General features: G+C 39.6%; 1 protein-coding gene across 1 annotated transcript in view; it reads left to right on the top strand.

The window, feature by feature from the left end:
- Positions 1 to 8: 8 nt before the first annotated feature.
- Positions 9 to 16649, top strand: part of RAD54B (RAD54 homolog B) — a 63622-nt gene continuing 46981 nt past the window's right edge. The window contains exons 1-3 of the mRNA XM_059863790.1: positions 9 to 125; positions 3086 to 3239; positions 3915 to 4086. Of these exons, the coding sequence (XP_059719773.1) occupies positions 3102 to 3239; positions 3915 to 4086 (310 nt within the window). The 5' untranslated portion in view covers positions 9 to 125; positions 3086 to 3101. The remainder of the gene's footprint in view (positions 126 to 3085; positions 3240 to 3914; positions 4087 to 16649) is intronic.

Raw genomic sequence — 16649 nt, 5'->3', positions numbered from 1 at the left:
GCGCACGCGCGCCTGGCGGGAAGGGAAGGCTGCGCAGGGCGCACGCGCGGTGCGGCCGGTGAGGCTGCCGGGAGAGCGCGGCGGGACAATTGAGCGCAGAGGCGGGACCGGTGCCGGGAGCGCAGGTACGGGAGCCACGGGCGGGGGGTCCGGTGGAAGCGACCCTGGGAAAGACCCTACAAATGATCTAGGTCCAGCCCCCCTGCCGTGGGCAGGAACATCTTTCACTGGATCAGGTTGCTCAGAGCTTCATTCAACCTGGCCTTTAGCGATGGGGCATCCACAGGTTCTCTGGGCAGCCTGTTCCAGCGCCTCACCATCCTCAGAGTGAAGAATTTTTACCTTACATGTGATGTAAACCCGCTCCCTCAGTTTGAAGCCATTCCCCCTTGTCCTTTCACTACATGCTCTTGTAAAAATTCCTTGCAGCTACTTCTGATCTGAAGCGATTTTTCAGTAATGTTGATGTTCAAGGCGAAGCACTTGATTGCTTGCAATTTAACTGAGTAAAAGCTGGTGCTGTGTCACGTCTCTGCAGTTGTCCACAGCCCTGTTCTGCCTCTGTATCAGTGCCGGCAGTGCCTCTTCAAACACTCCGGGAGCAGCTGTTCATTTTGGGCCGACATGGGCATTGTGGCTGCTTTCAGCAGAGCTCCGTGCACACCGTGTTGAGCTGGATGTGTAAAATCTTGAAACATTCTTTGTATGTATATTTAATTTTCAGTGCAGCTACTAATGTACTCTTAAGGACCAAAGTACTGAACCGAATTCAATGCCTGACAAGGCAGACGCAGCCATGAGACGGTTTGGCTGCGGTTTCGTGCTGCGCTGGGTTTGCTCAGGCATGGTTGCCAATAACAGCGAGGAGCAGTGCTTTTTGCATTGCTTGCAGCTATTTCCCTGCAGGCCAGACCTAACAGTAAGGCAGGTGCAAGGTGCTCTGGTGTATCGGTGCTGTCTCTGAGGAAAGGGCATATTTGCATATTCTTTCATTTAGTTGTAGTCTGGAGCTGTTCCTTGCCTTTCTACACTCACTCTGATCTTTTCTGAAAGGCCTGGCATCAGTGGTTTGCTGTACATCCCTGATGTTCTATTCCTATTGGGTAGTAGTATAAAGGGACAAAATGTAAACATTTTGGTTATTATTTTTTAATATATTTTTACAATATTTTATGAAAGCTTGTATTTTAAAATACAAAGATGTATTTCTGGATGCAATGTTTAATTTTAAAACCCACAAATCCATAAGGGTCTTTGTAGTTGCAAGTAGGTAATATGGTAACAGTGAAGGTACTGAGTTATCAAGGATGGTGTCTTCAAATGTCTTAGTAATTTTCAGATCTCCTAATGAGTTTGTTTTTATGGTTTTAGACCAAATGACAGTGCAGTGGCCAAGTAGATTTAGGAAGCAGAACAATTTAATCATGGATATGTGCAATTCATGAATTGTGCAGCTTCTCTGTCCCACGGAACCTCAAGTGCAGTGGGCAGGTTAGAGTAGCACTGCAGCCATGCCATGCACAGTCCTCATGCAGAGCCCTGGGGTGTCCTGTGTTGTCTTCCCTACACTGTGCAGTGTAGGGTTGGCTAGAGAGCTTGTTCAGATTCCCATGGCACCTGAAGCTGGTACTTGCAGTCTGCTCCCCCTGAAGGTTCTTGACCTTTGCAGTGTTCACAGTGGCTTTTCACGCTACAGATACTCCTGTTATAATAACCAAGCTGCTCCCTTATTACATTGGGTTAACTAAAACTAATTTGCTATCACTGTTGTCAGGCAAGCCAAACTTAAGTGAACTGCTGTAGACACAGGTTTCTTTCCTTGTATTTTTAATAACAGCCGCAGTGGAAGTGACAACAGTTGAGGCCCTTTTGCCCCTGAGATTTATGTCTAGTAACAGCATCATATATATGCTAATTGTGCAGATATGGGAAGAGAGCACTACTCCTGTTTCCAGTCTCTGCACATGTGCAAAGTGTTTTGGCAGTGCTCTGTCACTACTTCAGTGCAAACCTTGGGAAGAATGGTGGTTGTGCCCCAGGAAGCCACTGGAGTGCAGAGTAGCACCAAAAAAGGTCCAGAACCACAAAGCCTGTTGCAGCAGGATGCAAACATGCTTTTGAGATAGTGCAGAAGTTTGATTCTGCAATCTGTATTATGGTTTATTTTTAACCCAGTAGTTGGGGGAATAATTTAAAATAAATGTGTGTAAATGGGGAATTAAACCTGTAACTGTAGTGTAAGTTGTGCTTGACTTCGTCATTTCGGCTGCTGTGTCATTCTGTTGGAGTTTTCTTCTTTTGTTTCATTTCTGTCTACTGCTTTGAAGCATTAAGATTATAACTAGTTTTTCTATTGGTTGCAAAGTAAACTTTGTCATGTTAACATTGGCATATGTTTGGTTTTGCCTAAGGCTGCTGAGGGGAATAATGGTCTTTTATTTTGAGGGGAAAATCTATAATACATTCCTTCCACTGTTCAAGTGGACATAACATGGAGCAATAATATCCACTGTAATTCAGTGGTAATTTTCTGCTGAATGTTAATCTTATTATGGTGAACCTGAATAACCAATGTAATTGACTGTTTAATGCAAAATGCTGGTCCCAGGTATGAGACATACATTCAAGATTCATTGTGACTAATTCATTGTTCGTTGTGCACTAATAATGGGCTTTTGAAAATGATGTTTCCAGTGTACAGAATAGTAAGTTTTGCTTAAAATTGTCTTTCTTTTTATAAACAGGTGTAAGTTTGCTAAGTGACCCTATACTATGCATCTCCAGAGCATTTACTGCTATTGGGAAATGCATTAGTGGCTTTTTAAATGAAAATTTAAAGGTGTTCGGCTGCAGAATTTGCTGTAGTTGATCTTTCTTGGTACTTAAACAAAGCATTGCAGTGATACTACTTTTTATTAAATGTTATTATGCTTGTGAATTAATATTGTTATTTAAAGATCTTGTATGATCCTTTCTATTTTGAAATAGTTCTTTTGTTGTCATCTCTGGATGTATTTTTATATTTAAAGCCTATCCTGACTACAGTTGTCTTTATCTGCTTCCTTCCTTCCTGTCCACCCTGCAGAGCAGTACAGCTGAATATGAGGCGATCTGCAGCTCCAAGTCAAGTCCTAGGAAATGCTGGCAAAAAGCCAAGGTTTATACCACCAGGAAAATGTACTGCTGTTTGTCTCAAGAATGAAGCTAAAGAGATGGACGAAGAAATTAAGTTAAAGGAGGTAAACTGAACAGTGTACTAAAAGTATTTTGTACAGTATTGTGATTAAAAGATAACATCTGAGCTCACCACAAACAGTCTCTGCTTTAAAAATCTATTCAGAACAAATTTTGACAGTTTTGCTGTCAGTACCTTTCACCTTGCTTCTCAGGTTAGGCTTCTCTGACTGTGGAGTGGTTGCAGGATATATTTTTCAAATAAATAAAATTAATCAGTATTGAGTCCAAATGCAATTCTCAAGTGTAAATGAGGTGGGGATTGCATCTTGGCATGGGCTTTATTGGATTTTTTTTTTTTTTGTAAAAGCAGTCAAAAAGCCAGGATACTTGTTGTAAAGTCTCAGTATGCTGAGTTGCAGTTCTGCTGCAAAGGGATTCTCTCTGAAACCTTTAATATTGACACAGAAAAGCAGCACAAATTTTATTTATTTATCTACAGAAGATTTGTAATAAACTAGTGTTTATTACACTATTAGTTTGTATTTACACAAGTGTTTGCTATTGTGTGCACACATGTGTTGTTGTGATGCATATAGTTTTGCAGAGATGGACATATTTATATAACAATTTGATAATGGCAGTTAATATGTCTTTAAATCCCTTCTTGTTGCTCTTTTCTCTATTTCTCTTCACCTGCATGCAGGAAATGCTATTGTGAACTTATTTCTCTTTTGCAGATAGATGAGAAAGAGGGAGCTGCTTCATTGCTATCTAAAATAAATATCCAGAATCAAAATGAAAATTGTACACAGTCTGTGGAGTCAACTGGAAAAATAAAGACAAAAGCATCTTTCAGCATTGACAAGTGTAGCAAGGCAGAAAAGAAAACACTAAATGTGCCCAAAGCTGGTAGGATGCTCTTTCTTTTTTACTACTATTTTTTAGAATTTTAAAGCTTATGAATGATAGACTGCATATACTAAACTTTTGTGAAGTACTATTATAAGCATTGTGCAGTGGTGGCATTATTTGGTGTTATACTGGATAGAGTGAAAGAAACAAGTGTTAAACAAATTTTTTAATAAAACAGGAAGGAACCAAGGTGTTTTGGAAGCTAGTTGGTAGTGTTGCTATTCAGGTCTGTGTCTTCCAGAAAAGCCTTATAGTCAACTCATTCTAATCTACAGTTGGTGCAATACAAGAATTGTAATACCTTAAATAGTGGGGAAGTGTTGTAATTTGGAGACCTTGCTGACCTCCTGCAGAGAAAGCTAACCATTCTGAATGGATTCAGGTCTTTTTCAGAATTAATGAGGTTTTCTTTTCTTCAGTGTCTCCAGTGGGCACTTAAGGTTTAAGCCAACTTTAGCCACAGAGCACGCTTTGCTCATTTGTGGGTGTGCACTTCATCAGCTGTGCCCTGGTAATGAATGCCTCTGACAAACCAGGGTAGTAAGCACTGCAAAGACATTGAAGTGTCTGAGCTATAGCAAATGAAATTGGATGGACCTGAACAACATTGTGGGGTTGAATGTCTTCATTTCCCAGTCTTGGTGTGCCCTGACCACAGGGGCAGCACAGTTCTGTGTTGTGTGAATGCAAGTGTATGACCTCAGAAGCCAAGTACATCTTGAAAGCCTGGCACTTGAACTGGATTGCTAACAGTGATGGATGAAAATTGTTCCTTTTGGAGCCAGCTCAGGCATTTTAAACACCTGTCTTATAGTTATTTCACTGTTGTATCTTTGTAATTAATTACACTGATAATAATGGTTTAAGGTTCATTTAATTAATAATACTTAGTGTAGTGAGTGAAGTTTTAAAAGAGCATTTCAGGGCCCCTTATCACCTTGAATTACTGGAAGGCTTTAACAGTTTCATTTAAATCAAATTTGTTTATTATAAGTCCTCTTAAATCTTGAAGCCTCTTTGAAGCAAAAGTGACATAGCTGTGTGTCCCAAGGTCCAGCCAATAGTGAGGCTAATTCCCAGAAGGCAATTATTCCCAATAGGCACACATATGTCCTATATACACATACACATGACTGGTCACATAGGCCACCACAGATATGGAGCACAGCACTCAGGCAAGCATAAGCAATGCCCATGCACACATCCCTTCCCATTTCTGACGGCTAGGGGTGAAAGCCTGTTTGTGGAAAAACAAATGAATACACATGTATTTATATGTAAATACACATGCACACAGAGAATTTAGGTCGCTGTAGTAACTGACCTTATGCACTCAGTCTGTTCAGTATCTGGCTCCTTGATTTGTTGGACACTCCAGCTGTGGCACATCAGCCACAGAGGCCCACAGCTCCCAGTCCAGCTCCTGGTACCCGGACCTGCACTCCCACAGGTACAAGAACACTGTGGGGCTCCCACCAGTAACTTGTCTTAGCCACCTGGTCTACTTAGTGGTGAGCTCCTGGATTCAATGATCTCCCAGGTGCCTTGTGCCCAAGACATGCACATGTGAAAACATTTCTGGCTGGTAGCTGAACTTACCAGGAGCCAACCCTCAGGATGTCCTGGTTTCTTGAGTAACTTGCATGGACTTTTTGGTCCCTTCAATAGTCAAGTCTCAGACCCTCTGGTATCTCCAATATCTGGCCCAGACTCATGGCTGCTCCATTATTTGGCTTCCAAGCTTCTTATCCTACTTGCCAGCTAACAAATACCAACAGTCCATGTTGGTGTTGGTTAGCAATCTCACACAGTATATCCAGGCAGTGTACTTGGTCTCTGGACTCTCTACTAGCTGACATATCAGGTACCTGAGCTCTGTAACCTGTCCCAACTCCAGCTTTCACCTGGGAAAATATTTAGAAATGTAGTTTAGTAGGAAGATTGGACTTGGTCTGGCAATAGGATGTAGTGCATTGCTGAGGAAGCTTACTGACCTTCAGCTGTTTAAAAGTGGCTGCATTTTTCCTTTTATTGCTACATGCTTGTTCCTGCCTGAACCATCTTTGTCTGTCCCTTTCACATGTCTTTGTAGTTTTTGATTCTCTTTTTCTCCATCAAAACCCTTTCTAGCATCTGGAGATTGCACAAATTCCAGGCCCTGGTAGGCAGCAACCCCCTCCAATCTGTACTGTGCTTTGGAGAGCCTTTCCCATTGACTCTTCTTTTCTGGATTTCAGTCCCAGAAAATAGGAATGTGATGCCCTTGATAGGATGCTGCCACTGGCATGGTTTGTGACCCAGAGTGCATGCACTCTGTTTGGCAGAGCTAATGCGGGGAAATTCAGCTTCCTTGTATGTCTTTGTCTTATGGCTTTTGTGTTTATCTGCTGCATGCTGAAACTTCATTGATGCCTAGACTTCAAGAAAATTTTCAGTGTCTATGGGACATGTTGCTTCCCTATAGGTACATTTGCAAAAATTTATATCTGCTAGTTCTGCTTAGCAGTGCACTTAAAAGATAAATAATGGATTTAATTCCAAAATAATCTGGGAAATCAGCAGTCATTCCAGCAAAAAATGTTATGAAGTTGAAAAGATACTAAATGTCTTTTCTGTATCATGAATTCTGGGTGCAGGGGTCCTCTGTGATGACTTGAGAAAAATAACCAAAAAGTTGTGGAGTGAAACTGGGTGAGCTGCTTCTGTTGATGTGCTGTTGCCTTTCTGAACAAGGCATTTTGTGCCAAAATCCCTTCTATGCATGCAGAATGAGGCTAGCCCGGCAAGCCTTTGAAAAACTGTCATGAAATGTGCTATAAAACAAGGAAGTCTAATGTCAATGTTAGTTATTGCCTTCAGGTTCACTGGTGAGGAGAGCACTGTAGTGAGAAAACAAACCTGTATTGAGTCTTCCTTAAATCTTAAGTAATTTTTTAAAAACTTATATTTTCCAAGACAGTTTCTGCCCTTTATGTCACTTTAGTCTGCTATTCATTACAGCTAATGTAGTGATTACATTGATTATGTAAATCATAACCTTCTTTGTAGTGTGAAGTTAAATTGTTTTGTCAAAGCTGGCTTTGGTATGAGATTCAGAAGTAATGGAAACCAGTTGTAAAAGCTAGAGTCAGTTGGGGGTTTTTATTATTATCAATATTGTAATGGAATTATATTTGACTGTCAGTCTCTGGAGCCTCATACTTCTCTGTTAAAGGGGCATTAAAATAATTTTAAGATTGAAAAAGTCTGTGTGTATGCATTATTTTGGTCTCCATATCATTTAATGCAGATGACAAATAATTTGATAGTTATACATCACACCGAAAGCTGCTGTGTTTGGGTTTCCAGTGCAGCAGTGGAATGTGTAAATAAATACCCTAGGTTCCATTGAAATTCTTTTGAAACACCTGTGAACCATTGGACAACTGCACTGTTCATAGACCTAATCTTTCTGAAACCCAGCCCTGAAAATGCTGTGCATTCTTTCAAAAAAAAAAAACCAAAAAATCCCCCCCCCAAAAAAAAACACCCCAAAAAAAAAACCCAACAAAATTCAGTTATCTGACACATGGTGTCCGTTTTTTGGAGCAGACAAGTAAGGATTTTAGTAGATGGAATCAATCTTAAAATTATAGCATATCTGGCTTAAAAAATATTTGTTTTTCTAAGCATCTTTTAAAAAAAACCCTTTTCACTAAAATGTCATTAATGAAAGTGAAGTGCAAGGAACTCTGAAATTCTGTGAGATGAGGTATTTCCAGAGACATTTAGTAAGTTTGTAGCAACAGTTGAATGAAACCTATGTATGTGTTGTAATTTTAGGAGTGTTTGAACTGTTGGGCAGTTAATGACTTGTGATTATACGTTCTGAGTACTGGAAAATAATGTTACATGTTCCTTTGTAGGAAAATGAACTTTACTACTCCTTTAAGAATTGGTATTTGCTTCTTTTTAAGAGAAATGAACATGGCAATCTCTTTGGTATCTTTGTTTTGTATTCAGAATATAATACTTGTTCACACAATGGATCTTTGGGATTTATTTGACATTGTCATTAATACTTTTTTTCACATGCCTCCAAAAAATTCAGCTAAGTGTGTATGCTCTTTGAAAATGAAAATTACTTAAACATTCCTAAACTATTTACCAGTAACTGAAAACAAAACCATTAATGTGTTTGGAAGGATATTATTGTACCTCTCGAGTGCTTGGTTTCTACTTGTCCTCATGACATTCTGAGGTTCTATTAGCAATAACAAGAAAATACTAGTAATTTGCATTTGAAGAAACAATGGACAGGCAGATCCCTAAACTATGCTTAGTATCTCCTCAGTATTGCTAGTAAGCAGGATTGGCAAGAACTGAGCTTTTTACCCACGTTTGCCTTCCTTCAATTTAAGGATTTAACATATATTTATTTGTGTAAAGCAAACATAATTTAATTTATGTTCATTATCTGAGTTTACAGCTTACTTTCTGTTGGTACTTTTAACCTAGGAGAATGTTGCTGTGTTTTGCCCTTTGGGCTTACTATTTTGTGTGTGGAAATGAACATCTCTTTCACCTGAACACTAAGACACAGCATTCCAGTGGGACTGAGATTTCATTGTTTGAACCGGATGTAGGTGAACAGAAAGAATGGATAAAGAGTTTTGTTCTGTTACAGCTCACCACCTGTTTGGTTGGTTTTTGGTTAAAGAGTACCTTGTTTTTCATCCATCACTAACATCTGCTAATGCATCTTCCAAGAGGAACTTTGCCAGAAGTCATGGTCAGATACTATCTTTGAGCTAACAATGAGAACAAATCATAACTGTATTTCATAACAGGGTTAATGTGCTCACCCTATGTCTCTAAATAGATGTTTCTGAATGTCTTTTATGATAATATCAACTGTACTTATTATTTGCATACAGTTTTGAATATATTTTCTCTATCATCTCTAGAATGTTAATGTTTACTGACTACATTCATCTGTAAGGTTTGGATGCTTTGCATACTTAAGCTTCATTTTTCATAATGTGGTTCCTTCAGCTTTCTAGAACAGAGTTACAGGTCTGTCTGATATCTCTTATCACTTGATATCAATGAAGTCTTTTTAACCAATAAATGTGAATATTAAGAAAAAATCCACTATTCATTTATGACAGTAGCAATCAATTACCTGTCACTTTTAGTCAGAGGATTAAAAAATTTTATTTTCAGGACTTTCATATTGTCCCGTTTCAGTCTAACTGCCTACTTATTGTTTCTAGTAACAGAGCTAAAAACATGCACGCTGGCATCTCATAATGAAGCAGATTATTTCTAGAATTACTTTGATATCTGCAAAAGTGCAAGTATTACTTTAATTTCTGTTGATGCACTTCACAGATTAACTATAAAAGATATTTCAGTCAGTCTGCTTTAGTGGTGGAGCTGCATGTGTAGCTGCAGTTCTCTGTGTCCTTTAAATGTTTAATAAACAGCTGGTAAAGTAGTTAAATCTTTGGGTAAAAGATACTCCATAATTATCTGTAGCTCTTAATAATTACCAAGCGCATCTTAGAACAGCTAAGATGTGACTGGATGCCTGAATGTAAGTAATTTATCAGTGCATTGTTCACAAGTAATATTTTACAAGTCTATACATTTTGTTGTAATTTCTTATTCAAAATAGTATCAAGTTACTCTGATCTTTATGATTTAAAATGTTCTCCTTCTCCCTGCAATGTTCTAGAAGAAAAGTTTATAATAGTGAACAGACAAATTTATAGAAAAGTTTATTCTCAATTCAGGATAGTTTCTTTACTGTTTAGGTGCCATCTGTACCTGTTTGATCAGTCCATCTCAAGAGATGGAGACTGGTTAATAAAACTGGACGGGACGATGTAAATACATTGATAAATTGTCCATATCTGATTGGATGCTGGTTCCAGAAGTGTTCATTTATAGATCAGTCACAGTGGATCTTGTGTTTTGTGCTCTGTAGCTTTGGGATTCTTTGACATCTCCTCAAGAAAACACCTTTTACTTGGTGCTCTTCCTTGGGATGTGAAATGATGTCTTCTACTCTGCTGCTGTCTTAAGGCCTTCCCGAGTGTTTCCCCAGCTGATTGTGCACACTTGGTGTTCCCTGGGCTGTTGTCACATTCCTAACTGTGTTTATTCATCTTGAATTTGGGATTCCCCCCAGCTGAGTGCTGAGCTACACAGTGCTAGTAGAATTAGCCTCCAAGAGTGAGATGGAAAGAAGGAACTTTACAGCAGCTTCACCACCAAAGGCAACATCTCATATAACGTTCAGCAACTGCAAAACTGCTTTCTTGGATGGGGCAGCCGCCTGCAATGCTGCTGTAAAACAAATTCAGACTTGCATAATTCTAGTGGGATATTTCCACAGTTAATTTATAATTTGGTATGATCATATCTTGCTGTTATATGAATAACTAGGCTTTATGTAATTATAGATGATATAACCAGGATATTCACACATTGGAGAAAAGAGCAGTGAATTGGCAGAGAAATGTACTTTTAATTTGCCCCAGTTAAATGTGCTTTGCATTTGAGCTAATGAAGATAATGAAGGAGAGGGGAAGGAAACCAGAAATCAGAAAGGTATTACATGATCAGAAAATAAAGAAAACGAATTATATTGGATGTAAGATATTCAGTATTTTCCAAGGAAATTGGAGGGATTAAAATGAAAGATTCACAGTAGTAACTTGTCTCTTAAATGGAACTGTGGCTGCTTCTTTACAATCAGAAATATAAGTTTTCAGGTTCTTTTTGTTCTTGAAGAAAGCTGTGCTCCATGTAAAGATAATAGTCTTTCATGCATTTTTAAAAAAAGGTATTAAGTTATTGAAAGTAAAAATTTATAAACAAACAAGCAGAAAGACTTAAATACTCTTGCAGAAAGAGAGGTTTGCTTGGAAACTGCAGATCTAAAGCAAACATCACTTTCCAAGGGCTGGGAGGGGATATGTTGGGAAATGGACTTACTATCCCAATATATTTATTACAGTTTAGCTCCCTAGAGTTGTATGCAGGCACACAGCATACAGTCTGCAATATACAGAAAAAGAAATTATCCAATACTGTAACTTTAAAAATGAGGCACTTGAAAAATACCCTACATAGAGATTATCTTAAAGAATTCAGGTTTATCAGTAATAATTCTTTCTATTCCCTCATCCATTCTGAGGGGAGCTGTACACATCGTTTCTTCTTACTTTTTTGATTTTCAAAATATGCTACCAGGCTATACGAATGTAAGATGGGCGAAAAAGAGAAATGCATGGCTATTCACATTTTCTCACGTCTTTATTTTCCTTTCTCTCACCCTTTGTAAAGTTCTAGCTTGGAGTGTGGGGAGTTGGTGAGTGTGCATATTCCCAGCTCTCCTGTCTCCAATAGATACAAAGGGGGACTTAAGAGAAGATGAAGGAACACAGCTATCAGGTGGGGGGACAAGAAATGCCTTACTGAAGGGAACTGGGAGGGGTTTTTTTGAGCTGTCATGAGTATTATGACAGACTAGGCCTGAATGCCTTCAAAGCTGGTTGTCAAATCTTTCTGTGGCTGTGCTCATTGTTTGGATCCCCTTTGTTGCCGTGTCAGCCTAACTAGAGTTCAGTCCCAGCTTTTGGCTTTGGGCCTTAAGTTTTCCTTCAAACAGAAGCTTTGTCACAATATCCCTTTTCTTGAGCCAACAAGATAATGATAAGATGGTTATCTCACTGTCTTCAAAACATCCACTGAGCAAGATTAGAAGAATGGAGAAAGCTGTTTCTCTGTCAAGTGCAGGGAATAGTGCACAGGATTTTCAGGATAGTATGTAAAAGCATAATCTCAAAAATTTTAATCTCTCTCTGAACAAAACAGGAAACTTGCAGAAACTTGGCTTCTCTTACACTATTTCTGTTCCTAGGGGCTATCTTGCTAGTGAAGAAGAATTTAGGGAAAATATTCTGGGAAAATCATACTTTCAAACCTTTCTATATTTCTCAGCTGCTTTCAATTAGTCATCAAAAAGCTTGTTGTAAGAGAGGATCAGAGAAGGTATAAGCCTGTATTAGGAATGGATGCATTTCTTAATTTGTAAGTAATGGGGCTCTTAGCTTTTCTGTTTTTAAGGACACAACTTATAAAGTGAAGAGCTAATTAATGGAGCTGTACAGTCACATATTATTATAGAGTCCTGTAGCTTTAAGCCAAACTTAGTTTGAAGGATGGTTACTGGTCTGAATGTGTGGGTTTTGGAATGGCACACTCAGATGAAGATAAATTCTTTAAAATTTGGCATGGAGGGCATTTTAATTGTCTAATTCATATATTCCCCATTTTAGTGGGCTAAATGTTGAGAGAATGCCCTTATATCAGCAGAGGGGACAGAATTGTATTTATTTTTTATGCTTGGAATTTTAGCTGATAAGAGCTCTGAAGGAGGCTAGAACCCTTGTTCTTGCAGCAGTTTCAAGAACTGTTAGAGGTTGGAAGTTAATACATGCTAGATGCTGATCACAAAAATAGATGCAGGACAAAGAAAAGAGGTAAAGCTTTGCCTTATTTGTCTCACATCCTACACCGGACAGAAGTTTAGAAATAATTGTTCAGGAGAAAGGAAAGGAGTGGTCTGAGAGGTCCAGGTACATCAAAGATAAGAACAATAAAGTATAAAACTGATGGTGAAAGTGCTGATGAAGATGAGGAGAAAAAATCAAGTGACATGAGAAAGCCATTTGAAACACAAATGACCTAAAATTATTATTTCTAAAGGGTCTAGTGTGAATGTATTTAAGCACTGTAACTTCTAGGTAAAGTTATATTACAACTTTTGGTTCACAAATCTTTGTCATCTTCAACCCTCTCCTTTGTGATTAATGCCTGCAACCCTTACACTGCTCATGAAACAACACTGCTCATGAAACAACTGCCCCTGCGAGAAACCTTCTGAGTTTAAAGTTTTCTTATCCACCCTTTGCTCAGCAGGCTGTTAAAGACAAGCAGATCGAATGACTTGGCACTGTCTTGCTGTTGTGTCAGTAGAGAGGACTATATGATGACCTAATGGAAGTTTTGCAGCCCTTACTACCTATAGACACTCATCTTATGCAGCTGCCAAATTCATTTGCAAGGGTAAGCAACTGCCTTGATACTTGCCAAATGTTTCCACTTCCATAATAGCCTAGTATATTCAGTGATCTGTAACATACCCTATCCTAGCTGCTGAATCTTTCTACATTTTTTTTTGTAAGCACAGGGTTGCCAGGGTTCCATTTTAGCTTTGATTCAAATCTTGCTATCATCCTCTTCTTCTCGAGGATTTTCAGGCTCCTAGGTGATTGCACATGCTAACCCCAGGTTTCTGCAGAGCTGGTTTGCTTGCGTATTACTAAATAGGCACAGGAGTCCTTCAGACTTATCCTGGGGCTACCACTTTGTGGGCAGAACACATTCACAGGGCTTAACAATCTGGTGATTTGATATTTTTTGCACTAGAAGGTCCCAGCCTGAATCACTTAAACGGGTGTAATTCCTTTCAACATTCATGTTTGTTCTCTGTTCCAAATGGCATCTTTCAATACACATTATTTCTTAGGGCATCCTCAGTTTTCTCAAATGTCTTTTTCCATTTGTCTCATGTACCTTTGAGTGATTCCTTTTTTTAAGTCTGTCATGGAGAGATTCTTCCTCACTTCTGTGTGACAAAAGATCCTCCCTCTCCCTCCAAAATGCTCCCCTGATTTAAGACATTCTCCTTTTCAGGGTGCTCTGTCTTATAAAGTGTCTAAATTTGCATGGGCCACTTGATGGAGTTAGTGGCTGTGATACAAACCTATCACTTGTAAAATTTGTGGCCATTGAGCTCTTTCAGCAATCCATAGTGATTTGGCTACTTTAATTCCTGACTGTATTATAGCTGTTATTCATTCTTCTCTATAGTTCTGCAGGATGCTGTTTGTATCATTTTCTGGTATTAATTCTAGACTTTTTCACAGCAAAATCAGGAGGTATAGAAGGCAGTGAAGTGATGCAAGGGGTGCATATATGTTTATTTTCTTCAATGGTGAGCAGAATTTCTCTCCTGGTACCTGTGGTTTGCTGTTTCCTCAGTTGTGGTAATACACGTCTTTAGGAATATGGTTTGCAATTCACCCCACAATGATCCAAATAGAGTCTGAAGAAGCTTTTTCAATATATTTATTTCTGTGAGCTATTTGTCCTGTGGCATACTGGATTAGAGAACTGCTGGTGATTAAAACTAACCCAGCTCAGAAAAAAATTATTAATATGAATTGTCCAGGTTTGTGAGTGCTCATATCAGCACAGTTAAGGGGCAGGAACATGACACGGTTGGGGGGAGGCAGAAATGACTGTTTTGACAATGTACCACATCTATGCTGACTTAAACCAATTATTAAAATCACATTAAATTCTAATGCTTGCAAAATAAATAGATTATTCTGTAGCTAGATCATCTTGCTGAACTGGCTGTGCACTGTGTTGCATAAGTCCAAGTGTTGGTGGAAGGTGTAGGATGAAGGATGGATTGTGGCAACATCTTTGGTTTTTTTAATTGTCTTGGAGCTACACCTGCTGTTTTAGCTTGAAGATGTCTATATGTATCATTAATATCCAGGCTTTTCACATTCTGTGATTTCTCATCCAAGCACTGATATAACCTTAGGCGGATGAGCAGAACTATTTTAAAAAGGGAAAAAAAATAGGAAGGAAAAAAATCTTGGTTGGCAGCCAGCTTCATTTTTTACAAGGGTTATTTTACACTCATGCAGAACAATATGTAATTCAGGCATTTCATCGGGCTTTTGCTCAAAAGAAAACTTTATAGCAGTATTTTGCTATAATTACATTAGTGTGGAAACTTAGTTTCTCTAGCAACATTAAGCACTAAGGTAATAAAGTAATACAAGTTTAGATAAGTCTAATATTGGGAGTTGCTGTATCTGGTAGCCCATTATAGAGGAGACTGCTGCAGCTCCTCATGGCCAGGACCACAAGGATGTATCTTTAAGAGGCACATGTGCACACTATATGTGTATATACAGACAGAATCAAAACCTTCAGCACTCACGCACATACAAGCAGCTTCAATGGCCTCATCCTTTCCATTCGCAGGCTGACTGTGAGGAAAGCTTATTTGTGGCAAATGCTTATGTCTACAATATGGATCCTCCAGCAGGAGGCCTTAAATTCTTACTGTGGTCAGTTACTGGTGCCTGGATCCCCTGGTCTCCCAGCTGACAGACAAACACTCATTGGGTCTCTGGTAGCTGGTCTGACCTGGCCTCAGGTGTCCTGGTGTCCCTCCAGTAGCCAAATCTCAGACCTTCTGGTCTCTGCAGCATCTGGCCCAGACTCATGGTTGCTCGGCTCCCAAGCCTTCTGCATGGCTGGTCTGGCTTGGAGTTTGCCCGAGGTCACACACCGGCACAGGTATCCAGGCCGTGTGCCTGGGCTCCGGCCTCTGCCTTCTGGTGCCTCAGGCACCCTGGGTCCCTGCCACCCGTGGTGGTACAGCTCCAGCTGCTGGCATCTGTGTTTCTGTACATGGTCACACCCAATGGAAAACAGTTACAAATGTAGTTAGCAAGCCGACAGGACAATCTGCAGTGCTCAGGCCCAGGGCATGGCTGAACAACCATACTGGGCAGCCACCTGCTTACATACACCTGGCCCCTCCTCCCAGCATCCTTCTATGCTTGTTCTTTCCCAAACCACTTTCATGGTTCACTATCCCTTGTGTTGCCTTCAGTTCTTCCTCTAAACATCCTGTACTGCCTTCTGCAATCCCAAAATACTCTTTCTGGCATCTCACAATGGGTCCCATACCCAGTGGGGTAACCCATACCCACAGTGAGTCCCATACCCAGTAACCCCCTCCTTGTGTCTGTGAGGTGCTCTAGAGAGAGCCTCTCCTGTGGACTCTGGGTCTCTCTTGTCCCTGGGGCCTGGAAGCAGCTGGACTGAGGGCTTGGTTTCTTTAATTTGGTTTGTTAAGGTTCCTCTGCCCCACACTGTTCATCTGTGCTCTTTGTGTCTGTGGGGAGGAGCCTTTAATCACTGACTTATTTTTGTCTCTAAAAAGTCAAGAGTCTGGGTGGGCACTGCACAACTGCTCCAGCAGTGGAGGGTGCAGCGTAGGCTCACCTGTGACTCCTCAATGCTGATACTGCCAGACTCTGAACTACGTGAAGCACATCCAATTTTTGTTCAGTTACTGAAGAACAACTAAGAACATAAATTTAAAAAACCCAAAACTCTAATCACCAGCTTTATATTCTTAATATTAGTAAAGTGCAAAGTGAGGGGAAATAGGAAAGGATTAGGTGTTTATAAGTTATGGTTTCCATACAGTGCTTCTAACCGCAACAGTATTTTGTTTCTCAAATTTAAGTGTAATAGGCTTCAGACTATAAAATGCTTTATTTAATCTTGGCTTGAAAGCAATGCCAGTGAAGTGGACTGGTCACAATTTTGTTAGGTGGTACTGACAAGCCAAGTCTTAGAAATGGTTCCAAAAGTGCTTATTATTCTAAATGCTAATTGATTTTTAG

The sequence above is a fragment of the Haemorhous mexicanus genome, chromosome 1 (assembly GCF_027477595.1).
Source record: "Haemorhous mexicanus isolate bHaeMex1 chromosome 1, bHaeMex1.pri, whole genome shotgun sequence".
NCBI lineage: Eukaryota > Metazoa > Chordata > Aves > Passeriformes > Fringillidae > Haemorhous > Haemorhous mexicanus.
The sequence above is the reverse complement of the archived record's forward strand: the minus strand, read 5'-3'. Positions and strand labels throughout refer to the sequence as shown.